Source organism: Mobula birostris, chromosome 5 (genome assembly GCF_030028105.1).
Source record: "Mobula birostris isolate sMobBir1 chromosome 5, sMobBir1.hap1, whole genome shotgun sequence".
In the NCBI taxonomy this organism is placed as follows: Eukaryota; Metazoa; Chordata; class Chondrichthyes; order Myliobatiformes; family Myliobatidae; genus Mobula; species Mobula birostris.
Window position 1 is genome coordinate 136,932,988 of NC_092374.1, and position 27,854 is coordinate 136,960,841.

Here is a 27,854-nt window from a genome sequence, read left to right on the forward strand (position 1 = left end):
TAGAAACATATCCTGTTTCTAAATTATAACTGCTCCCAGTGATTACTATGCAACTACATAAACATATTTCACTGTTGCTCCATGGCTTTAGAATAAAAAGTACATTGTCAACCAGACTACTTGCAAGGAATTAAATATTCCTTGAAAATTTGTGAAATTTGAAAATATGTCCGAACTCTGTTTTGCAGTATCAAGTCAACAAGTTCCAATTACATAGTGCTGCCTTCAATGTCATACCCAAGTTCAACCGGGAAACTTTAGCTCACATTGCAAGAGGGCTCCCAAAACCGAGGAAATTAAAATAACATATATTATATGTTACATAATGTATAGAGAACATCCGCTATACATTATATTATATGTTCTTTATGCACTCTCTGTGCATTATACGTTCTCTGTACATTCGCTATACATTTATAAGAAACATATTAACTGACTGCCAGATGTTTTTTATAGCAAGCAATTATGTTAATTTAGCGAGAAAGATATTAGAAACCGGAGAATGTTGTTTAGAATAATATATCAAGGAGCTATTTCATCATTCAGGTCCTGTTCACCAGACGTGAAATTTTGCCAAAATGTTTCCACTATGAGGAAGCTATTGCAGATGTACATTCCAAATTACAAACTATAAAACGTCTCTTTATGCACCAAGGGAACCCAACATTTAATTGGTGTAAGCCTCCAATCAATTTTTGATCACCTGATCAATAACTAATTATCAGATCTGTCCCAGGCTCTGGTCCCAACCCACAACTGACCCATGACTACTGGTTCTCTCTGATGTCTCAATGGCATAGCAGATGAGGGATCTGCAAAAAGACCAGCCAGAAGCACCAAATGTATTGAGATTTTACCAGTTAGGCCCTCAACTAAAATAATTTTAAGGTACCACCCAACAAGCTTTTCATTTACTAATCAGTGCCAACATATTTCTAGGCAATAAAAATCACAGGGACCAAAGAGGAATGTAGAAACTAAATTATAATAAGACCATAAGACAATGGAGCAGAATTAAGCCATTCAGCCCATCAAGTCTGCTCCACTAGTTGATCATGGCTGATCCAGTTCCCTCGCAACCCTATTCTCCTGCCTTCTCCCCATAACCTTTCACGCCCCAATTTATCAAGAATCTAGCATTCTCCACTTTAAATACACCTGGCCTCCACAGCCGCCTGTGGCAACAAATTCTACAGATTCACAACCCTCTAACTAAAGGAATTCCCTCTCATCTCCATTCTAAATGGCTGTCTCTCTATTCTGAGGCTGTGCCCTCCGGTTTCAGACTCTTCCACTAAAGGAAACATCCACTCTATTGAGGCTTTTCAACATTCGATAGCTTTCAATGAGATCCTTCATTCTTCTAAATGCCAGTGAGTCCAGACCCAGGCCATCAAACGCGCCACATATGAAACACCTTTCAACCCCGGTATCATTTTCCTGAGCTCCATTTAATCCTCTCCAATGTCAGTACATCTTTCCTTAGATAAGGGGTCAAAAACTGCTCAAAATACTCCAAGTAAGGCCTCACCAATGCCTTATACCTTGTTTTTAAATTACAGTCCCCTCAAAATGAATGCTAACATTGCATTTGCCTTCCTCATCACCGGTTCAAACTGCAAATGAACCTTTAGGGAATCCTGCATGAGTACTCCCAAGTCGCTTTGCACCTCTGATATTTAAATTTTCTCCTCGTTTAGAAAATAGTCTACTAAAGTGCATGACCATACTCTTCCCGACACTATATTCCCATCTACCACTTTGTTCATTTTCCCAGTCTGTCTAAGTCCTTCTGCATCCTCAACATTATTTGCCCCTCCACCTGTCTTTGTATTGTCCTCAAAGCCGCAAGGCTGTCTATTCTGACATCCAAATCATTGCCATACAACTTTAAAAGAAGTGGTCCCAACACTGACCCCTGTGGAACATTACTAGTCACCAGCAGCCAACCAAAGAAGGCTCCCTTTACTTCCACTCTTTGCCTCCTGCCAATCAGCCAATGCTTTATACATGCTTGTATCTTTCCTATAAAACTGTGGCTCTTAACTTGCTAAGCAACCTCAGGTGTGGCAACTTGTCAAAGGCCTATCCTGCTTGTTATTTCCTCAAAGAATTCCAATAGATATGTCAGACAAGATTTTCCCTTAAGAAAACCATGCAGACATTTTACCACGTACTTTCAAGTACCCCAAAACCTCATCTTTATAACACTTGACTCCAACATCTTCCCAACCACTGAGGTCAGACTAACTGGCCTATCATTTCCTTTCTTTTACCTCCCTTCCTTCCTGAAGAGTGGAGTGACATTCGCAATTTTCCAATCCACTGGAACGATGGCCAAATCTAATGACTCTTGAAAGATCATTACAAATGCCTCCACAATCTCTTCAGCTACCTCATTCAGAACCCTGGGGTGTAGTCCATCTGGTCCAGGTGATTTCTTTACCTTCAGACCTATCAGCTTCCCAAGTACTTTCTCCCTAGTAATAACAAATACACTCACCTCTGCCCCCTGACACTTGAACATCTGACATACTGCTAGTGTCTTCCAAAGTGAAGACTGAAGCACAGTACTTATTCAGTTCATCCACCATTTCCTTGTCCCCATTTCTACCTCTCCAGCGTTATTTTTCAGCTGTCCGATATCTACTGATGCCTCTCTTTTACCCTTTACATATTTGAAAAAAAAACTTCTGGTATCCTCTTAGATGTTATTGGCAAGCTTAGCTTCATATTTTACATTTTCCCTCCTCATGGCTTTTTAGTTGCCTTTTGTTGGTTTTTAAAAGCCTCCCTATTCTCTACCTTCCCATTATGTGCCATCTGTTTTGTTTTTATGTTGGCTTTGACTTCCCTTGTAAGCCATGGTTGTGTCTCTTTGCCTTTAGATGTATCTATTCTGTGCCTTCTGAATTACTCCCAGAAACGACAGACATTGCTGCTCCGCTACCCTCCCTGCCAGTGTCCCCTTCTATTCAACTTTGGCCAGCTCCTCTACCATCCCTCTGTAATTCCCTTTACTCCACTGTAATATTGAACTTACCCTGCAAATTGCAAGGGAGAAGCTAAAGTAAAATGTATCAAAATTTAAAAGATTCAAATTACATTTATTATCAAAATATATATGCTGAGATCCATCTTATCCACAGACAGCCATGGAACAAAGAAAGCCATAAATCCATTCAAAGAAAAAAAACACTCCCACACAAAAAAAAACATGCAACCAGCAACAAAAACATACACCCGCCCGTTGCACAAAAAGCAAATCACGTGAATGGCAGCTGAGCTGAACTGAATATGGACTCTGATTTTGTGTTTTATTTTCGAGGTTTTCACTCATTCTTCCTTAGCACAACTTGTTTTTTTTTGCGTCTGAGTAGGCATGCTGCTTTTTCTTTGAACAGGTTCCCTGGTTTTCTTTGTTTCGTGGCTGCCTGTGGGGAAGACGAATCTCAGACTTGTATACTGCATAGATACTTTGATAATAAACGTACTTTGCATCCTCTGAATATTGAGACATCTGATTTAGTTCCTCCCTCTCAAATTGCAGAGTGAATTCAATCACATTGTGATCACTGCTTTGTTAGGGCCCCTCATGAATCCAGTTCATTACACAACACCCAATCCAGAAAAGCTGGTCCTCTAGTGGGCCCAACCAGAAGCTGCTCTAAAAAGCCATCTACAAATTCTCTCTTAGGTTTCAAAATCAGCAACAACCTGATTTTCTCAATTATCAAAATCCCCCATGACTATTGTAACAATGCCCTTTGAACATGCATTTTCTATCTCCCATTGTAATTTGTAGCCCACACGCTGGCTACTGTTCAGTGCCCGGTATATAACTCCCAACAGGGTCATTTTACCCTTGCAGTTCCATAATTCTACCCACAACAATGCTACATCTTCCGATCTGATGTCACCTTTTCCTAAGGGTTTGATTTAATTATTACCAACACAGCCATGCAACCTCCACTGTCTACCTGCCTGCCCTTTCAACACAATATGTATACCTGGATGTTAAAGCTCCCAACTACGATCTTCTTTCAGCCATGACTTAGCGATGCCCACAATGTCATATCTGCCAATCTCTAACGACACTACAAGATCACCTACCTTATTTCATATAATGCATGCATTCAATTATCTCACTTTCAGTCCTATATTCGTCACCCTTTTCAATTTTCTCCACAATTACATTGCAGCTCATTTCACTGAGTGCATTTTTGCCCTATCATCTGCCTGTCCTTCCTGTTAAGTTTCACTACCACACTGCCTCTGCTTGTATACCAACTGCCCCTGCTTGTATACCAACTGCCCCATCCGCACCCCTATCACTCATAGGTCCATCCCTCTGCTCAATCAGTTTAAGCCCTCCCCAACAGTTCTAGCAAACCTGCCTTCAAGGATATTGGCACCCCTCAGGTTCGGGTGTAACTCGTCACTTTCGTACAGGTCATGCCTTCCCCACAAGAGATCCCAATGGTTGAGAAACCTGAAACCCTGCCCCTTGCCCCAGTTCCACAGTCATGCATTCATCTGCCAAGTCATCGTATCCTTAACCCTGAGTGGTGCGTGGCACAGGCAGCAATCCAGAGATTACTACCCAGGAGGACCTGCTTTTCTGCTTTCTACCTAGCTCCCCAAATTCATTCTTCAAGACCTCCTTGCCTTTCCAACCTACATCATTGGTGCCAACACATAGCCAGACTTCTGGCTGCTCACCCTCTCCCTTCAGAATGCTGTGGACCTGTACCGGTACATCATGACCCTGGCACCTGGGAGGTGACATACCATCTGGGTGTCTGTATTGCTTCCACAGAATCTCATCTCTATTGCTCTAATCCCCTATCACTACTGCAGTCCTCTTCTCCCCACTTCCCTTCTGCACCACAGGACCAGACTCGGTGCCAGGGACCTGGTCATTGCAGTTTCCCTCTGGTAGCCCCCAAATCCCACCCCTCAACAGTTTCCAAAGTGATATACTTACCATTGAAGGGGAACAGCCACAGGGGAACAACAAACATTAAATAAATTGGAAAGTATTCAACAAGGCATAAGTAAATGAATATCATTTCATTAGGAACAGGATAACTTGCAGGTAATAAGAAAAAATGGTTGAAATAATAACTCAGTATTACAAAAGAAGCTAATGGGAAGGAAATAATATGAGGGGGGGACACAAAATAAATTTAAATCGGAATGATGGGATAAATGGATATTTAACTTTAGAGACAATAAAACCCCTGTTGAGGACACAACCAAACATTTGGTTGCAAATGGACGTGAAAATTTTGGTAATGTTGGAGTAAGCCAGGCTGATATAATCAATAAAGCATCACACATACAGGGCTCAGTGTACAAAAGGAGCAAATCCCACTTGTTTATATTCTCTGTGCCTCATTTCCTTTTTGCTGAAGCACTCAGAGGATTTGATGAATAGAATGTGTATTGTCCCAATCATACATTAAATGCTGAAGGGGATTCAAACTTCACATCTTAATACCCAAGGCATTACTAAAATTGAGATTCCCGGGTTATATACCATTGTGATTGAAATGAAGAAGCAAATAAAGCGGAGCAAAACTTACCTCCAGCCTATACCTCAAACAGAGGGCAGCAGTACCAACAACAACTACCACTACAATTATATAAATCACAGTAGTCTCTGACACTAATAACAAGCACAACACAACATACTTGCATAGGAATATTCAAGTCTACAATGTTAAAAGTAAGATACAATAGCAGAGTAAGTTTTAAAATAGGTTATCGAAGTTAAATATTTTAATATGACAACAATATGCAAAGAAAAAAGGGAATATTATTGCAAATAATTAGAAATAGTACTATTATCGAAACTGGATTGTTATAACTACAGACACAATTAAGTTACTTGTACTAGTTGTACAGTATCACTCAAAAGAAAGTGCTGCTATCTCGCCAATAGCTGCTGGTTAGCTGCAATGCATGCACTGGCATATTCTAGAGTTCCTTGTCTGCCAAGGGGATGAAAACAGTGAATCTAGCATAAAACTAGAGATTATGCAGATGCTGCTAATCCAGAGGAACACATAGAAAATTCTGGAGGAACTCAGCAAGTCAGGCAGCATCTATGACAAGGAATAAAGAATCAATGTTTCAGGCCTAAACCCTTCATCAGGACAGTACATCAGGAGCCTTCATCACTAGGGTTGCCAACTTTCTCACTCCCAAGGGTCAAATACAGGACACTTGGGTTTACCCCGAGAAAGACTACCATGACCATGAAGCCTTGTGCGGGCACCTGTGTGCACATGCGTGACATGCACATACATGACATGTGCACGCGTGTACGTGCCGATTTTTTTCTACAATCAGTTTTGGCTTAACCTTCCCGACTACACTGTACATACATTATTTTTACTTTAGATAGGCTGTGTATTTATCATATCATTCCTGTTTTTACTATATGTTAGTGTTATTTTAGGTTTTATGTGTTATTTGGTATGATTTGGTAGGTTATTTTTTGGGTCTGGGAATGCTCAAAAATTTTTCCCATATAAATTAATGGTAATCGCTTCTTCACTTCACGCCATTTCGGCACGAAAGGTTTCATAGGAACGCTCTACCTTAGCGGGAGAAATATGGGACAAGGGCGGTCCCATATGGGACAAACCAATTTAGCCCAATATATGGGATGTCCTGGCTAATACGGGACAGTTGGCAACCCTATTCATCACACATCAAATATATGTGTTACAATGAATCTAGCCTCCCATCTTCATTCTGGACATGAAAGTACAGTCACATGAAGTTCAAGTTCAGTTTACTGTTATATACCCATGTATATCGCCGACATTCCTCTGGACCAAGGTGTACAACATAGTACTTAAAACTCACACATACGGTAATGTTAGCACAAATAAATTAATAAATAATAAGGTGCATTTACAATGCAAGTCCAAAAGTAAACACAATAATGCTACTGGCACTTCATCCTGATGGGGCCTGGGTGGTGGCAGGTTGCTCAGTTGTCTCACAGTCTGAGAGAAGAAGCTGTTTCCCATCCTAACAGTTCTTGGCCTCTTGCTACATTACCTCCTGCCTCATATAGGGAGTCAAAGAGGGGAGGGATCATTAACAACGCTAAGGGCCCGATGTACGCTGTGCTCTTGATAAGTTGCTCAATTTAACCCTCCGCCAATTTAATGGTAAGCTTTTGTAAAACCTTAGATGAAGGTTTATGTATTTTTTTTAACAATTAACAACACTTTTATGTCAATAACCACTGGAGGGAGAATAATTTGGTGGTTATGGGGTAAAAAAGGATAAATGGGTTTGATGAAATTGCCCTAAATTCAAGGGGCTGAATAGCCACTTTCGGTGCTATAACATAACATTTCCACAACGTTAAATGAGTCTATGACACCTCCTATGCCAATTCTCACCCACCTATATTTTATGTTGTCCTTTGTTCTGAATCTATTAAACCTCGGGCAAGATTACAGAAGAGAATTACCCTCTGTAATCCAATTAAAATGTATGTAGCTGATCAACACATTTATCACGTATTTAGCAGAAAAACTGACATATTTTAGATTAATTTTCAATATATTGACAGAAATTTTATAAAAAAATCATTGTCAGCCTAATTGAGAAACGTGTTGAAATACATTGAACTACAACTCCACTGTTTTATCTCCCATTGTAAGCAAGGTTGTTGATACGCTCCTTTGACTTCAGATTAGAAATAAGTTCATAGAAGGTAGCAGGAAAAAAATGAAACACAAAATTCTGCTTGCCATCCAGCTGGGAAGTGAACCGCAATGGAGAGCAAATGCAATATATTTTTTTGATTACCTGATTTCCACATTTGGTCTCACCAAATGGCAATCTCTCTTTCAAGACAGACTCAATTTTATATTATTATCCCAAGAGCCTGTTTTACTTGTTGACAGATAAGTTGTTCTTTGCTTTTTGTCTTGTACTTGCGTTTGTATAGAGTTTCTAGCTAGGTTTGTTGACATTCTGAAACTACAGGGAAGCACTCTGGACAGGGACCGTTGAGCAATTGATAACAATCATTCCTCAGCACTATGGAATCACACCAGGCCGACTGGAAGAGACAAAGTACCCAAATATAGAGAAACAATAGACTTCACACCATCCCTCTTTGCATTCCTTCTATCAGGGGAATTATTTATTTGAGAAGACACCATCAGAGGGAGATTTATTTTTACATTTTAGCTAATTTTATTTAAAAGAAATGCAAAAAATCAAAATACTTCCACCGTACAAAGCCAACAATCTTTGTATACTATAAACAAAAAAAAGATAAATTTGTCATGCCAGTTAGTCAGGTGACCTCACATCTTCCCTGGGCAGACAGTAAAAGTAAATTCAACATTCATTAGATTCTGCGCAATTCCTTCATGGGTTTAAATGGTCAACTGTGAAAGGAAACCTCCAGAAAGGAGATGCAGTTGCCATCCTTGTCTTTCTCCTTTTTTTTTACTGAAAAGGCATGACTGTTAATTAACGGAAGCTTCGACAGACAGGAAGAGGAAAGGATCCATCTTTTTAGGGAAAAAATTTCACAGTGGAAAACAACTTTAATCATAAAGGATTGCTTACTTTTATATACTGATTTATCATGTTAACACAAGATTCAATATTATCAGTCTCTACATTGAAAATTTAATATTGATCAATTTAGTGAATATGGAGAAATACTGGTTGATCTCTCACATTAAGCAGAGAATCTTCATTTAACTTCCTACACTGTAGGAGGATGAAAAAGTGCGATACCAGAAATCTAACTACATGGAGGCTTGCCAATGGACTGATTGAGCTCAATAGCCTGAAACCTATTTTCAAATTTCATGTCTTGGTATAATCTGACCTGGTGCTGTCCTACCCATCTTTCGATTTTCTTTTATCTATACCAAAATGTGTATTCGTATAGTAACAGTTTAAATGTATACACTTCGAAATTCCTGCTTAACAGTATTATGGCAGCATTCATTGTGCACCAGTTGCTTAGGTATTGTGAATGGTACGTGCAGTAGTGAATAAGAGGAATATATCTCTTACCTTTGATACTCTGTTGGCAACTTCCCTGCCAACAGTCAAACCCTGTACAAAGGTCCGAGCTGCAATAAAAGCCCTTGTCACCTGTATTTTCAGCTTTCGAGGCACGTCTCCAAATGGCTTGAGTTGGTCAGTATACTTGCTGATGCATTCGAGGTAGTCCTCTGTGAAATGGTATTGGGGATTTACTAGCTGGAACATCCGTTCCAGTAAATGGGCCCAAAAATCATTGAGCATTTCTTCCAGATTTACATTGCCACCTGTGTAGTACCGCTTTAGTTCAGTGAAAAGATCTTGAAACACTTCAGAATTTTGCATGTATAATTGGCCATATGTCCGTATAAACATGTCATTCAGTGACTTCTCTGAATTTTCCAAAAGTTCTCTGAAAAACTCTGCAAAAATAAGGACAGAAAGGAATTAGATATCCATATAAAAACTTATGTCTTAATCAAATATCAATATATGAAGTATTAAAATATCAATCATTTGAAAATTCATGTTTGAATTCATGCTATAAACTAATCACAAGGGCATCAGTTAAAACAACAAGCCCATTTAAAACTCTTCAACAATGAAAAGTACCGTACAGAATCTATTTTCTCAGGTACATGCCTTGTTTGAGGATGATAACATCAAAAGCTTTCTTTAATATCTATGGTATGACTCACGAGATGGTTTTAATCGTGTGATGTGAAGGTTATTGTGATGGCAGACCAGCATGAAATGAAACCTAAGGTAGCTGACATTCATTATTATGGCTCTTGCATTATCAGTTTCTGTTTATGAGCTAACGATGGTAACAGCATTTACCAGTGATCAGGACATGTCTAAGAGGAGGGATCTGTTTTGATCACTTTACGGACAGTGCTTTGTATATGTGCATAAACAGTGCAAAGTGGCTCATAACTCCAAAGAATCAGGTTTGATCTTAACCACCTATTCCCTGTGACTGTATGCCTCCCTCCAGGTGCCCAGTTTCCTTCCAAATCCCAAAGACATCCCAATAGCTTAGTTAGCTGCAGTAAATTGCATAGGCTGATAGTCGGTTTCCAAGAAATATTCTTAAAACCAGATGAGCAGCAAATTGTTGCACAGATCAGGTGATAATTCCTGACGCAGTTTCACTAAGCACTGATGTTAACATCAGTGGAATATTGAGTGTGGTTACCAAGGTCTTTCTTGTGGATAACCACAACCATTTTGACATTCCATTTGGATCAAACAATGCAGACCTAAAGTTACAGATAAAATAAATGAACTGCAGGGGGCAGTTCATTCCTCAGAGAATACTTTAAGATGGTTAACAATAAGGCTACCAGTCTTTCCAGGGTAAAGTTTAACTTTCTGTACTGCATCCTTATTCATTTGATTGAGCTAGTGACTATTTCAATTACTGAACATTGTTTGCTTTATCTAAGTCCAGTTGAAGCTGGACATTCTGATGAGAGGATGCTACTGTAATCTAAACTACCATTTTTAAAACAGTTTTTGTGATAATACCACTCTTGCCATTGGAAATACTTTTCTTACAGTAGAAAGATAAGCTAATTGTGATCCTCACATTCTCCATTATCTTCTAAGAGCTGACAAGTTTGGATGGAATCCCATTTCCTGCCTGAATCACTAAGAATGATTCAGCATAACAAGCATGTCAGCACTTACAGAAAGTTTAAGATGGTGTAAAATGGCACTGGTGATGCCCAGTGACTACTTACTGGTGGCAAAAGGCAAATCAAAGAAAACTACTGAACACTTTATTAATGACACTTTATTAATAACAATCACCACCAATAATGGAGAAGTGTAGAGGCAAGGCTGGGTGAGTGGAGGTGGGAGGATGAGGAGGTGAAGGTGAGGCATGGTGGAGGCAAGCAGCAGCTGGAGCAAGGTAAGTCCTGATGTCTGATGAATTTATATAGACACACCCATAAATTAAAAACCAATTAAGATCATTAAAACTGAATTTAAACAATAAGCTCTAAATATCACCTTTCTACGGGGAAGCAATGTCTCCTCATTTGAATGGAGACAGCTGTGCTCTTGCCAGGCTTGGGAGCTGGCACACTTGTGGAAGATTGCATGGATGACTTCATTGCCATCTGCTCAGACTCATGGTGAGACCACAGACTGATCAGTGGATATTGATCAGTTTGACCTTGGGAGCCAGAGTCAATCACAGCAAGAGGTATGTCATGTCCTTTGGCAATTGCTGGATGAGCCTATATTCCTTTCAATGTGAAGTCTGAATACCCAGAGGTGTGGGGAATCTGGTCTGTAGGCAAGAGTTGTTTGGTGCAGGTGGGCAGGCTGAATTAGAAAATGGGACTATAGAAGCAATGATCTCACTTGATGGCAGGCAAGAACCTAGTTATCGGGGGCAAGGTGCTCTTACTGTTACTGTACATAGCACAGCTGTGGCCCATACCTTGCTCCTGCTGCATAGCAGTCGCTCAAGTCAACTTCCTTTCCATCTGGAGATCCAGAATAGATCATGTCTGTTGGGCTGTGCTGTACAGATCTCCAGCGAGGGTGTGGGGCTCATGGAGGTAAAGGCAGAATGTACCCAACGTAATCCTCAACCTAATGGCCACCTTTATAAGTGGCTGCATCAAGCTGGCCCTAGAGGTGGCGTATGTAAATGCCATGTGTCAATACATGCCGAAGTATTTACTGCTTGTTCCTGGTGTTGAGAATGATGAGCCTGACCTCACTGACAGGCAATATTCCATTCAGTAGGGCCCTGCCATACTACTTGGTCTTCATAGAAAATTTAATGCAGAAAAAAAACACTTTGGATGGGAGCAGATGGTGTTCAGACAATTAGGAAAGAAGGCAGTAAAACATTAAAACATTCTGCCTCAGATCACCCAACATTGGAGTGTGGGATCCTTGGGAAAATAGGAGACTGCAGCTGCCTTACAATAAACTTGTGTATATTTCAACAAAAATTCAATTTAGTATGACAGGTACAAAAGCCAGAAAATCTATAAATCCTTGACTAAGAATTGCATTTTTAAGCCTATGGATCATTTAGTTATCTGAGACCCTTTAATTTATAAATACTTGTTTGCACTAAATGTCAGAATTTATTGATATTTGCCTTAACGTTTCAAACTAAGCTCTAAACCACTCCCTGTTGTCACATCCAACAGTGCGGAATGTTTGCTGGGATTCAGGGATCTTTCGCAGATGTTGTTGTCTATGACTTTTCTCAATTTTATTGAAGTGTGAACTTAATGAAGCAAAGCCCCCTATGTGAAACTCTGGCAACAAACTACACAGGATGATCTATAAACAATCTAAATTATCTACTTGGAAGATAATAAAAATTTAAATTAAATTATGTTTCTCACTCTAATGGAAACAACATGCCCTGGTTTTCTACTGCACAGCACATTGTTCCCCTGTAACATACAAATCTGTGTACAAGTTTTCATTAAAGAAAGTAGGGCTTAGAGAATTGATGGCAAAATCTGTAACTTTCCTTCAATGTTCTCATGCTGTGGGGGTGCCTGGATATGCAGAATGGACCATGGCCTGTGAAGCATGCCTGCATGCTTTTACATTACCTCCATTTACACAAGCAGAGACTGTTCACAAACATGCAGGGCTTCATAAAGCACGTGAGACCCACATGGTTAAAACACAGACTAAAACACTGGCGAAACACTGCAGATAAAAGCTCAAAGGGTCAAATCACCACTAACCACCATCAATCTTTGACACCACCTTGCCCCACCCCCCACACTTTGCCTGAATCCAACTCTGGAGGTCACACCTCCAAACCAGACCCGCTCCCTATTGAATTCCTCCACTCCAATAGTGACAAGTGGAGGAATTAAATAGGAAGAATGACCTTTGAGAGTGCTATAAGCTTGCCCAGTGCTTATCAAATGTGCAAAAGGACTGTATCATGTGAAATGAATTTATGGTTAAATCAAGTAACTTCCATCGTCAAATCAGTCACTGTGGAAAACAAAGACTCTGGCTGTAGATACTTCGCATTCTCTTGAAATACAGCAACTAACATGAGCACTTTTCATATTATCAGAAATTATTACTCAAGTAAATGCAGTTGGAGATCAGCAGAAGCACAAACATTGGAAGCAGTTATTTAAAACATATTACATTCAATTAACATCTATATCAAAGAGGAGAATATGCATTTTGTTATAACTCAGCATTCATCCTACTATTATGCTTTAAATCACTTGGTTCAATTAGCCTGAAAAGGAAATTTAAATCAAATTTCGAACAAGAGAAAATCTGCAGATGCTGGAAATCCAAGCAGCACACACAAAATGCTGGAGGAACTGAGCAGGTTAGGCAGCATCAACTTAGTCGAAGTTTCAGGTTGAGACCCTTCATCAGAGTTGGAGAGGAAGGGGAAAGAGGCCAGATTGAAGAGATGGGAGGAGAGGAAGGCATATAAGCTAGAAGGTGATAGTTGAAGGCAAGTGGGTGGAGAGTGGGTAGAAGAAGTAAGAAGCTAAGAGGTGATAGATGGAAAATATAAAGGGCTGCAGAAGAAGGAATCTGATGGGAGAGTGGACCACAGGAGAAAGGGAAGGAGAAGGAACTCAAGGGGGAGGTGAAAGGTAGGTGAGAAAAGGTCATGGGGGGTCAAAGTGAGGAGGGGGGAGGGGGGAGGGGGAAATTACTGGAAGTTGGAAAAATCAGAGTTTACCAGAAGTTGGTGATAGCGATAGGCATATTTTACTCCTGTTAATTAAATTGAGTTTGTATTTGTTAAGGAAATAAATGTGACAGAATTATTTCATCATTCTGGCAAACTTGTGTGCTTGAGCTGAAGAAAGGATCTGAGAGTTGTGATGTCCTTATGATTAGCAAACCTGTCAGTATTCACATCCAGCCTACTCATATAGAATAGCAAGATAGCCAAGGCCAGCTCAAACACAGAGTAATTCAACTCACTGGCTATAAAATGTCATAATCTAGGATCAGTCTAAATAGTAAGAGCTGAATCAATTCAATTACTGTAACTAATGTACAAATGTGAAAACAAAGCTGTGGAAAATTAGAACAGTTCCATTTCTTTGTAATTGGGAATGTTCGAATAGGTCTTTAGGCACATTTTGTTGTCTTGAAAAGTCAGTAGTGCTTTCTCTTGAAAATAGAAAGCTGCCCTCTGGATTGCATCAGAAATTGCCATGCGACTTGTGATTTCCACATTAGCATCAGAGGGGCTAATGTCAGTCTCCGTGTAGCATTATCTCTGAAACACTGTAGAGGAACTTGGATCGTACTGTTTGGGGACTCAGCTGTACACCGATTACTTCCATAATTGAGACATTGTACTATGCAAGCCTAGAAGTCCATCTGAATCCCTTCCTGTCAGTGTTGTTTAAAGAGTTAAAGCACCATCACGCAAATCGGGGGTGCTATAAAAAGGAATCATTATGTAACAAGCAATATGCCACTGACGTTTCTTCAGCACTGAGGAAAAATACATTGCTAAATTGAATGTGATGCTTTGACAAGTGTTCAGCAATAGAAGTTTGAGGTTTTGCAGAGATCCAAATTAGTGCATTTCTCATTTTCAAAGTATAATCCAGAATATCACTGGTGACAAATTTAGTGACTCACTGGCAAAGTTCCTGCAGGGTGGGTAGGAATCAGGGACTCACTGACAATGGGGTGTGTGTGTGGTCATGCGTAGAGACTTAAGGACTTGGTATTGTTGCCAATGTCTGGAGAAGTTGAAATAAGGAATGTACCTATTTTATTTCCATGGGGGGAGGACTGAAGATGGGAATAAGGCCACAGTGTCAGTGGTAAAAGTAGATTTGTGCTTGCGTTTTTGTGCAAGGATTAATTTAGTTGCAGGATTTTCCTAAGTACTGTGTTTTAGTTGCCTTATTGATCTCTCAGGGTAACGTGGTCCAAGTTTCAGCAAAACGTTATAGAAATAAAATTGCATTAAGCTGAGTGATCTCCATGTGGATATTACCACAAGATATATTTTTATTTTATTTATTTAGACACGCAGCATGGTAACAGGCTTTTCTTGCCTAAGAAGCCTGCACCAGCCATGTGACCAATTAAGCTAGAAACTTTTAGAAAGTGGCAGGAAACTGGATCACTCAGAGGAAACTCACATGGTCACAAAGAGAATGTACAAACCCCGTACAGAGAGGTGGAACTGAACCCGCGTTGCTGGAATTGTAATACCGTGACACTAGGAGCAGAACTAGGCTGTTCAGCCCATTGAACCCTCTCCATCGCTTAGTCATGGCTGATTATTTTTGTAACACTATTCAGATTCATAGTCTGATTCAAATAGTTTTATTTATCACATGTACATTGAAACATACAGTGAAATGCATCGTTTGTGCTAATAACCAACACAACCGAAGGATGTGCTGGGGCAGCCCGCAAGTGTTGCCACATGTTCCGGTACCAACACAGCAGGGCCACCATGTTCGGAGGAGACTCAGCAATAAAACAACAGCAACAAAGCAAGCTCTGTTCCTCCCTCCCTCCCACACAAGCTGCCTTTGACCTCCTGCCTCCAGTGGACTCACAAACTTGCAAACTCAGGGCTCCGGCCAATGGGCCTCAACCTCCATATTCCCAATCAGCCTTCAGGCTTCAGTATCAACCCAGGACTCGCCAATGACAAAGGATGAGGACCCTAGAATCCAGGCCTCAAACTCTGGACTAGCCAATGATGCGACCCTGAATACTAAGCCCTGAACTCTGGTATTCACTGAATCGTGTATTCCACAGATTCAGCACTGCCTGGCCGAAGAAATTTCTCCTCTTTTGAGTTCTAGAGGGACATCCATTTATTCCGAGGCTGTACCCTCTAGTTCTAGGCTCCCCTACTAATGGAAACATACTCCCTGTGTCCACTCAATCCAGTCCTTTCAGTACTTAATAAATTTAGTTGGAGATCCCCCCCTCCATCATTCTGAACTCCATCAAGTACAAGCCCAGAAACATCAAACATTCCTTATACATGAAGACTTCCATTCCTGGGATCATTCTGGTGAACCTCCTCCAGACCTTCTCCAGTGCCAGCACACCCTTGCTCAGATACAGGATCAAAGGTGCTGACAAGATTCCAAATGTGGTCTGACCTCAGCAATACATCCTTGCTTTTATAATCTAGTCCTCTTGACATGAGGGGTAAAGATAGGATAAAAGCACACAGGTTTTTTTCCACTGACATGGGGTGGGACTACAACCAGAGGTCATGGCTTAAAGGTTAAAGGTGAAAGGTGAGAAGTTCAAGGGAACACAAGGAGGAACTTCTTCACTCAGAGGGTTACGAGAGTGTGGAACGAGCTGCCAGCACAGGTGGTGCTTGCAAGTTTGATTTCAATAGTTAAGGAAATTTTGGAGAGGCACGTGGATAGTAGGGATATGAAGGGCTATGGTCCCGGTGCAGGTTGTTGGGAATAGGCAGTTTAAATGGTTTCAGCATGGACTAGATGGGGCAAAGGGCCTGTTCCTGTTCTGTACTTCTCTATGACTCCATATGAATGCTAATATTGTATTTGCCTTTTTTTAATACTGACAACTTGACAGAATCATGAACTAGGACATTCAAGACTTCTGAATTATCTCCCCATTTAGAAAACAGTCTACACTTCATTCTTCCCTCCAATGTGCATGTGGCATCAGGGGATGCAGCAAGCGTGACTTCAGATGAGAAATGCCCAGATTTTTAAAAAGATACGAAGCCACACAAGTGTTATCAAACAATTAGAATCTGAGCCTCAGGCTTTCTTTTCCAAATAAGAACTGCAAAAATCGATCATGTTGGCAAGATAAAAACAAAAGGCAAGCTTAGAGTTAGATTTATACACCATACAAATTCTCTTCTCTCACTGTTGAAGATTTACTTTAAATATTGCTATTGAACAGGTTTCTAATACAAAACTAGAAATGTAGTTTTCTCAAAACAAGCAACATTTTTGTCAAAATCTCAGTGTTTTATGTAAACTGAAGACATTTCAGGTTGAGTATCCTTTATCGGAAATTCCAAAATCTGAAATCTGAATTTGTGCACTGACATGGCGTCACAAAAGGAAAATTCCACAGGGAACTGGGAAGGTTCCCGGGTGATGCACAGGTCTCTGCTCATCACAGACAGTTCTGATAAGTGATCTCACATGTGTGATGAACAGAAGTTAATGAAAAATAGAAAAACATTACGTAAAGCGAAAATTGAAGATCTATCAAGTCAAACTGAAATGTAAATGTAATTGTGAATATTCAGCAGGCTGGTTGCAGAAATCTTAGAAAAGGCAAGATTTAAAAAAAATTTAAAGATAAAACATCTGCTGATCATGAAGTAGCAAATAAATTCATTGATGAGTCTGCGAAGATCATCGCTGATGCAAATCTAACACTAGAACAAGTCTACAATGCTGATTGAGGAGGTACCTAATAAAGTGGCCGCTGCATGTATTTCTGTACTTTTGTAGTGTTCTGTTGCTGCAGCCCAGCCATTTCAAGGTTCGACATGATGTGCATTCAGAGATGCTCTTCTGCACACCACTGTTGTAACATGTGGTTATTTGAGTTAGTCTCGCCTTCCTGTCAGGTTGAACCACTCTTGTGATTATTCTCTGACCTCATTCATGAACAAGGTGTTTTTGGTCACAGAACAACCACTCAGTGAATGTTTTTGTTTTTCACATCATTCTCTGTAAACTCCAGAGAATGTTTTACATGAATATCCCAGCTGATAGGCAGTTTCTGAAATACTCAAACCATACCATCTGGCACCAACAATCATTCCTCGATCAAAGTCACTTAGATCACATAACTCCCCATTCTGATATTTGGTCTGAACAACAACTGAACCTCTTGACCATGTCAGCATGCTTTTATGCATTGAGTTGCTACTGTAGGGTAATATAATTGGGAGAAATGTGCATAATTCACCACCACAGACATTGAGTTGGGGATTCACTTTAAGAGACTGGTCTGTCGCGATGACATTATTACAAAAAGGTTTTTAGTGGGCTGTTGTGGTGCAGGTTTTGGAGTTCAATAAAAAGTATTATGGGTTTCGTTAAACATAAAAAGCCTCACTTTGTTTTATTTGCAGAAACATACATCGGTGACCCTGAAGTTCTAGGACAATACCAAAGTTATTGAACATGTCGGCCAAAGCAGTCTCATTAAAACTGCCAGAGTTTTGGGAGCCAGACTGCCATCACCTAGTTCGTATGAGCTGAAGCCCAATTCGCCCTGCGAGAAATCTCCGCCAGCAACACCAAATATTTCTATGTGGTAGCATCGCTCAGCAATACCACAAGGGAGAAAGTGGTGAGTCTGCCTGAACATGATGAATACCAGTTGCCTTCGCCCCATCGTGCCTGCAAACTGCAGACAGACTGTTTTAGACTCCATACATGGCCTCTCGCATTAGCGTCGGAAGGCTTCACAGAAAACAGTTGCACTAAAGTTTGTTTGGCACGGCCTTGGAAAGAATGTGTGTGATTGGACTGCAGCTTGTGTGGAGTGCCAGCAGATAAAAATGAACCATCATGTTCATGCGCCATTAACCATTTTTGAGAGTGATGGTTTGACCATGTCAACGTGGACCTTCTTGGTCCTTTTCCACCATTGCAAGGTTTCACGTACCTCCTTACCGTGGTGGACTGTACCACCAGGTCGCCAAAGGTTGTCTCTCTAGCATCAACAATGGCCACAGATGTGGCTCGCGCATTAATCAGCACCTGGGTTGCTCGGTTTGACACCCCATCTGGTATTTCCTCTGACCGCAGACCCCAACTGATATCAAACCTCTGGGCTGTGATGGCCCAGAACCTTGGCGTTAAGATAAATCACACAATGGCATATCGCCCACAATCCAACGGCCTATGTGAGTGTTTTCACCGCTTCTCAAGGCTGCTCTGAGGGCTTCCCTGACCGATGACCGTGATTGGCTCCTATAGGCTCTGCTGGGGCTCTGAACTGCTCCAAAGGACGACTTGCAATCATCCATAGCTGAGTTGGTATATGGCAGCTGTTATGAGTGCCAAGTGATTCCATTCCTGATGCCACGTCAGCCTTGTTGGCCTCTGAACAGCGTTCCACCCTCCTCAGTGAATTCAATTCCTTTTCACCTATTCCTACTTCCCATCATGGCATACAGCACTCTTGGGTACCTGTTGACCTACATTACACCTCGCTTGTTTTTGCCTACCTTGATGCACGCCAACATCCCTTTAGGCCCCCTTACGATGACCTGTTTTGGATTTTGCAACAGGGAAAAAATACTTTTATTAAAGATAAGAGGGATAAACCAGAATGTATTTTGGTAGATTGCCTTAAACTGGCCCACCAAAATTTGGAGGATTACGCTGCCATGCCCCTGGCATCACAACACGACTATGAGCGTGTCAAAACACCTCAGGATGAGCCAGAGGTACCTGCAGTTCTTCCAGAGAAATGTATATAATTCACAACCACCGACATTGAGTTGGGGTTTTGCTTTAAGAGTCTGGTTTGACGTGATGACATTATTACGTAAAAGTTTTTTAGTGCGCTTTTGTGGTGTAGGTTTTGGAGTTCAATAAAAAGTGTTAATTGTTTCATTAAACATAAAATGCCTCACTTCATTTTATTTGCAGAAACCTGCACTACCACTAGATTGGCTGATTAGATATATGCATTAATAAGTGAATTTACAGAAGTACCTAATAAAATGGCCACCGAGTATACAAAAATTAAAGAGGGAGGAAAAAAAGAACATAAATTTGGAAACAAGAGAAAATCTGCAGATGCTGGAAATCCAAACACCACACACAAAATGCTGGAGAACTCCACAGGCCAGGCAGCATCTATGGAAAAGAACAAACAGTCGACATTTCGGGCCGAGCTCCTTCACTAGGACTGATGATTTATGAATTTGGAAGGCAGACATATGACAAGTTGATTGCTCATACAGTATCAAACAAAAGGCCTTTCAAATAGGTTTCACATACAGATTTAGACTGACTTATGTTAAAAACTAAATTATGGAAATCTTTTTGAAAGAATGATATTTTCATTAGTAATTTAGTATGACTCGAATCAATTTGAATTGATTTGGTTCATTTTATGTTATATGGATTAAAAATGCAATGAATTATAAATGTCCATTGGGCAATCAGGCCACATGCCCTAAAATCTACATGCCCTATGGCTTAATTAAAATGTTGTTAATGAAACAAATTGGTGATGGTCCAATGTATCCTTTATGTTTTTTAATGATTTTATGTTGGGTTGATGCATATCGATTAGTTGTGCTCTACACTTGGAATTTTGCACTGGCAATACAAATAAACCATAGACTCAAAATACACAACAGACATATATCTGAGTAGTGAATTGATAGTCCTGACGAAGGGTCTTGGCCTGAAACGTCGACTGTACCTCTTCCTGGAGATACTGCCTGGCCTGCTGCGTTCACCAACTTTGATGTGTGTTGCAGACATATATTTGACCTTGATACAAAGATACAATGCATAGATCTTGCACAACAGCAGGGTGATTATCAAATCACAAAGATTCTGGTGTTGCTGGAAATCCAGAGTAACGCACACAAAATGCTGGAGGAACTCAGCAGCTCAGGCATCATCTATGGAAAGGAATAAACAGTCGACGTTCTGGGCTGAGACCCCTCAGGACTGGAAAGGAAAAGGAAAGAAGCCAAAATAAGAAGGTCGGGGAAGGTGAAGGAGTACAAGCCAACAGGTGTTTAGTGACGCCAGGTGAGGGGGAAGCTGGCTGGATGAGGGTGGGAGGGGGAGAGATGAAGTGATAAGATGGAAGATGATACATGGAAAAGGTAAAGGGCTGGAGAAGCAGGAATCTGATTGGAGAGGAGAGTGGACCCTTGAAAAAAGGGAAGGAGGAGGGACACCAGAGTAAGATGATAGGCAGGTGAGGAGAACAGGGAGTAAGAGAGGAGCCAGTATGGAGAATGCAAAAAGAGATGGGGGGAAGAAATTACCAGAAGTTAGAGAAATCAATTGTCATGTTGGAGGTTACCCTGACAGAATATGAGGTGCTACTCCTCCAACCTAAGTGTGGCCTCATTGAATGAGAGTGTTCGTCAGTTGAAATATCTTACACGGTAATTGCATGTAACGTCTCAACTCAACCTACAGGGTATGCATTTGACATGATTCAGTATTAATTCAAAAAATGCTAAATTAAGATTGCTTCCAGATTACAAATGATCTTCTGGTGAAATAAAAAGAGTATAATTTGGATAAGAATCCCAAAATTGTGTTCAACCTCTTGGAATACAATTCAGAATTATATCCCGTGACATTAAAGATTTTATCCAGCAGCTAATAAAGATACCAGATGAGAGAGTGAAAGAGATTTACATATTTTTTCAGATAGGAAGGACAGTTCACAACATGGTTTTAGATTAAACAGAAATCTGCATTAAAATTGTTTATGGCTCATTGCCGAAGGAACTGCAGTCAGGCAGAGTTACCCAGTTAGTAGGAAGTCAAGCCTCATTTGAAACATTAGCAATTGTGAATAGATGCTCATAGAATGGAGAGGTAGAGAGAATGAGAAGAGCAGTTAAATGATGATTATTGTAATCGCAAATAAAAGATATTTCATCACAGAATATATAATAGTTTAAGTGGTTTTGGCATGGACTAGATGGGTCAAAGGGCCTGCTCCTGTGCTGTACTTCTCTATGATTCTGTGGCTCCATGCATTTTTCCCATGAGCATTGAAACATACAGTGAATTTACAACAATCAACGTAGTCTAAATATGTGCTGGGGGCAGACCGCAAGTGTTGTCACACTTCCAGAGCCACCATAAAATACCCACAACTTACTAACCTAACTCATAACGTCTTTGGAAGGTGGGAGGAAACCCATGCGGTCACAGGGAGAACGTACAAACTTCTTAAAGACAAGAGCGGAACTGAAGCCTGATCGCAGGCGCTGTAAAGCGTTACACTAACTGCTATGCTACCGAGCTGACCCATCTTAGAATAGGGATTTATTTTGCCATTTTATAAAAATCCCTGGTCAGGTAGGAACAGGGATAGAGGTGGGGACAGCTGACCTATTCTGTGGAATTGGAAAGTTGTGTTAAAATATGTAAAAATTCTTCCATGGTGATATTTTGGCATGATTGTTCTGAAAAATGACAGTTCTTTATCCATAAAACAACTAGGTTTTGCTAATCTTTTCTGCTCTGAAACCTTGATTTTCCCTAGGCCTCCTGTCCCATGATCCTCTCATATCCCTTTGCCAATCACCTGTCCAGCTCTTGGCTCCATCCCTCCCCTCCTGCCTTCTCCTGTTGTTTCGGATCTCCCCCTCCCCCTCCCACTTACAAATCTCTTACTAGCTCTTCCTTCAGTTAGTCCTGACGAAGGGTCTTGGCCCGAAACGTTGACTGTACCTCTTCCTAGAGATGCTGCCTGGCCTGCTGCGTTCACCAGCAACTTTTATGTGTGTTGCTTGAAATTCCAGCATCTGCAGATTTTCCTCGTGTTTGCGTATTCAAAAAGGCTAATGTTCAACATGTAGTACATTCCCAGCTTCCTTATCTTAGGTAGGTACTGGTGATTTTTGGCACATCTGACAGTTTTTTTGCTCACATTTGTATTATGAAGGCCCCAAGCATATCATCTTCAGGCATGAAGAACCTGATCTCCTTCTCCTTCTAGCTACGAATATAGGGGGAGCAAATACAGAAATTTACCTGTTTTCTAGACCTGCTCATTACATATTCATAAGCTGTAATCACGTCCTTATAGAAACCTCCCTGCAACGTCTTCAAGCAACATCAGCTTGTAACCTGCAAGATCTCCCTGCCCCTTGCCTCCCCTCTCATCTATCATTCCAAGGCAATCATCTCTTGTACTTGGATGTGTGCTGCTTGTATAGTGGCATATCCCTTTAAGAGCCGCGTGCAAAGATTGCATCTGCTGAGCTAGCAGGTTACTGTCGCAAGAACCTGCACTATGTCAATAGAGTTCACTACACTAAAAACCAACCACCTCAGATTCAGTTTCAGAGCAGCATCACACAGGAAACCGCCCAAAAGCTATTCTAAGAATCTCACAACTGAAACTCCCACTCATGTTACACACTTTCCAAATAGCATTTGGATGACCTACAGTGCTGTTTTAAAAGGTAAGTAATGAAATTTCCAGCCTCGATTTCCAAAATACTCTTAGTGCACTCTGCACTTTTCCTAAACCATCCACTAACTCAGACACAGACTTTTATTGTACCTCAACCAACTCTTATTACACAGATTATGAATGCTTCCTTTCAATCTACTAATAAGGTGTTTGCATTAGTTGGCCACCTTGACATTTGAGATGCAGTGATTAACCAGGGGTGTGCTTAATGGCAGAGAGAAAGGAAAGTACCACTGAATCCTACAGATCTAAAAGATGTTCTTGCACCCTGACATGTCCAAAAATTGAGGATGAGTGAGGCAGTTTAACATGTTAATGGAAGAAATATATGTTGATCAGCAGGGCAGCAGCCCAGTAACTTTGAGTACAGGGGTATTTTGAAGTGTAGCTGAAGTATAGACACATTCAGGTGAATTAATTAGTTGCAGCTATTACTGTCAGGAGGAGTTTGGTTCTGCTTTAAGCTTAGAATCATACTGTAAGTATGTTTCCATATGAGACCAGGACATTCCTATCAATTTGTCTTCCACAAAAATGACTCTTTTCACAGGACTAAATTATTTGTTAGACTGCCAGTTGTGCTGCTGATTAGGAAAGAATATCATGTTTTGAATATTACTGATAAAATAGGCTGAAATGGATAGCACTCAGGTATCACACAAACAAATTATAAGCACTCTTGATAAGGTTTTTCTCTTGTATATCATTTATGCAGCTGCCATCTGTGATGATCTAGCAAATTTACTACTGCCCAGAGGCAGCATGATTTTACAACATGCAGATGATTTATTGTTGACCTCACAGACACTGACTGATTGTAGAAAAGACTCTGTGACGAATCATTTGGGTGCCAGACAACTAGGGTTGCCAACTTTCTCACTCCCAAATAAGCGACAAAAGTATCAGTCAAATACGGGGCACTTGTGTTTACCCCGAGAAAGACTACCATGACTATGAAGCCTTGCGCGGACATCTGTGTGCACATGTGTGTACGTGCCAATTTTTTTCTACAAATCGGTTTTGGCTTAATCAGGGTGGTTTAATCTTTCCTATTCTGATACACTGTACATACATTATTTCTACTTTATATAGGCTGTGTATTTATCATATCATTCCTGCTTTTACTATATGTCAGTGTTATTTTAGGTTGTATGTGTTAGTGGTATGATTTGGTAGGTTATTTTTTGGGTCTGGGAATGCTCAAAAATTTTTCCCGTATAAATTAATGGTAATTGCTTCTGTGCTTTACGCCATTTCAGCTTACGAACGGTTTCATAGGAACTCTCTAACTTAGCTGGAGAAATACGGGACAAGGGCGGTCCCGTATGGGACAAACCAATTTAGCCCAATATATGGGATATCCCGGCTAATACGGGACAGTTGGCAACCCTACAGACAACATAGAGCCTCCTTACCAAACTTACAACTCTGCCAGCCTACAGTAACATATCTGGGGCCAGAGCATGTGACTGCCATTGTGCAGGTTCCCAGACTCACTACCAGGAGACAGATGATAGCTTTCCTGGGAATGATGAATTACTGCCGACATTGGGTACCTGACTATTACATCTATGAAGCTGTTCTAAGAGTCACAGTAAACCAGGATGCATCTGATACAATACAATGGACTGAGGATTGCCCAATTACAGCAAGCCATTCCAGCTGTATGTGAATGAAAAGGAGGGTTTCGCAAGTGCAGTATTAACCAAGATCATGGTGGCTTACAAAGACCAGTAGTGTATCACTCCACCCTATTGCCTCCAGTGGTTAGAAGGATGCCAGGATGTATAAGGGCCATAGTAGCGACTGTGGTAATGATCAAGAAGGCTGCACCATTAATACTAGACCATGCCTGTATGGTACTGACACCTCATGCTGTAATGTTGCTTCACAACATTTCACTTCCAGCTGCCACATGGGATACAAAGTCACGTTACTTAACAAGCTGAATTTGACTTTTAAAAAGTGCCCACACTCAACCCAGCCACCCTGGTTCCTATGACAGACTCCTCAAAACCCGATGGCTGTGTAAAAGTAGTGGAGATTGTTGCGTCACCACAACCTGACCTATTCACTGTACCCCTTGACAACCCAGATATAATACTCTTTACTCTTTGCTCTTCTTTCAAGCCTAACTATCACACCCTATTGGCAGGCTATGTGACAGCGACTGTCTTTGAAACTTCAGAGGTACAAAATCTTCCCCAAGGAACATTTCTCAAGCTGCGGAGCTCTTTGCTCGAACATGAGGGCTACACCATAAGCATCTGTACAGACTCCAGGTACGTCTTCGGGGTGGTACATGATTTTGAATCACTTTGGTAACATCGGGGGTCATTATGTATGCAGGTGGACTCATTATGCATCTGTATCTCATTTAAAAAAATGCTACAAACAGTGCAGTTGCCCAAACAAATTGCTGTCAGTAAGTGTGAAACTCACACTAATGCCTCAGACCCCATAACTAAGGATGCAGCTACTAAAGAAGCCACTAATGCAGAGAAAGCTATGCTAGCACGCATGCAGGTGCAATGCACTCAATCTGTGGTTAAGCCTTCATGAAGGAAATTATTCCCAGATCTGGGGTTCCATACAAAATTCCACACAGTGATAGAGGGACACATTTTATATGTAAATTAATTAAGGAATTGGGTCAGGCTTTAGGATTTACTTGAGAATATCTTCTTCCGTATCAGCCCCGGTCATCAGGACTAATAAAAAGAATGAACGAAGCATTAAAAGATACATTGGCTAAGGTATGTCAGGAAACTGGATTGAGGTGGCCAGAAGCTCTTCCCATAGCATCATACACTCTGAGAAATCAGGTGAGCCGGACAACTAAATTGACTCCCTTTGAGGTATTAATGAGAAGGCTGATGCCAGTGGGGTCTTGGCCTCCTTTGATTAGTGCATAAACGTTCCTGGTCTGGACCAGTGATAAAACCATAGAAATTAAGGACAGGTAGATGCTGCCTTACCTCAGCTGGGGGAAGAAGACACTCATCCCTTCCTGGGGACTGTGTCTATGTAAAGGCACTTAAGGAAGTCTCTCTTTCTCCTAGGTGAAAAGGGCCCTATCAGGTGATTCTGGTGACAAGAACTGCTGTAAAAGTCCAAGGGAAGCCTGATTAGATACATGGAACCAAGTGTAAGTTATCTTCTCCTGAAGAAGACAGAATTATGAAGAAATTACTTCTGTTGTGTGGAGCTGAATATGCTGCAAAGAACCTATAATACTTAGCTTATGAATATGCCACACGGACGAACGAAATTAGTTGTTGGGTGCATATGAGGATTCTTGTGCATAAAGCCAATTCTCATCAATGAGAAGGACCAAGAGTGCTTTGATATAGTAACCAGCAATTTTAAGAGCTACTACGGGCCAGATAAAAGAAGGGAATGGATACAGGAGGGAATAGATAGTCGACAGAAGAACAAGCTACACGAATGTCAATCTGATGGGTATTGTTTGAGGGATGGTATCTGCTTAACTATAATTTAACAAATCATTATGTGCCTAGGTGTATGTAGCTACTCAAACAGCTGGAAAGTGCTGGTGCCAGAAAAACAGGACAGGGCAGTGAATGGGAAGGAGTTAGTGCAAAGAAAAGACTGATTTAGGTGGGGAACCCTACGGGCTAATTTTGGTAATGATCATACCGGTGGTCATGGTGACATGATGTGCATGTTTTTGGATAACTCAGCCTCCGGCTCCTCCTGAAAAATTATTCCCACATGTTAAACTGGAATTTTTCAATCCAGAATATGATGAAGAAGCCCAGTTAAACATAAGGCCTTTATCCCTTGGGTATGACATTCCTTATTGCGAGGAAATAGAGGAGAAGCGTGAAGAGGTGGATGAGGGATAAGGTTGATCAGATGATCAAAAAGGAAAGGCCTGTGGAAGAAAAATAAATTTTGAATAAACATTTGTTGTCAAACTTGACTAGCTAAGTATTATCCAAGATTTGGATCATGAGGAAGACAGGATAAGACACAAATTCTGTCTTCCTTGTGGTCGCTAACAATATGTCATGTCAATAATGAAGTATTGCTGACCTTTGTCCGAGTCTGTCTGGCTAATCGGGATAGTGAATATGGAGATGCAGTTCTAATTTTGTGTACCACGTGGAAACATTTGTAGACTTGCTGACACGTAATAAATGCTTCTTGAAATCGCTGACCAAGTAAGCTTAGCTGTTGGCGATTGTCCAAAATTTACTGTATAAACTTAAGATGTAACCTGACATCACATATTAAAGGGTTAAACTTATACTGAGGTCTGTGCCTTTATTTCTGTTTGATCATGGGGTAAGTTCTCTTCCAGTAAAATATGGTAAAACAGGGTAGATTCTTCGACTATACTTCTGTTATTTCAGCTTTTTACTGGAACAAGTTAAAGGCAAGTACAGTAGTATCAAGAAATTATAGAAATATTATTACAACATAGTTTCAATTAGCATTTTGTGAAATAGAGTTAATCTGAGTACCATGTGATACGTATAATGGAAATATATCAGCAAACCCAACCTAGATAAAGATTAGCTTGTATTTGTCACATGTACATTGAAACATCGAAACAAGCTGTTGGTCATTTTGCATCAATGACCAACACAGTCCAAGAA

At 40.7% G+C, this 27,854-nt stretch overlaps 1 protein-coding gene across 1 annotated transcript in view; it reads right to left on the minus strand.

Annotated features, from left to right (window-relative positions):
• LOC140197991 (glypican-6-like) overlaps positions 1–27,854 on the minus strand; it is a 797,317-nt gene that overhangs the window by 333,292 nt on the left and 436,171 nt on the right. Inside the window, exon 3 of the mRNA XM_072258749.1 lies at positions 9,073–9,464. Within this exon, the coding sequence (XP_072114850.1) occupies positions 9,073–9,464 (392 nt within the window). The remainder of the gene's footprint in view (positions 1–9,072; positions 9,465–27,854) is intronic.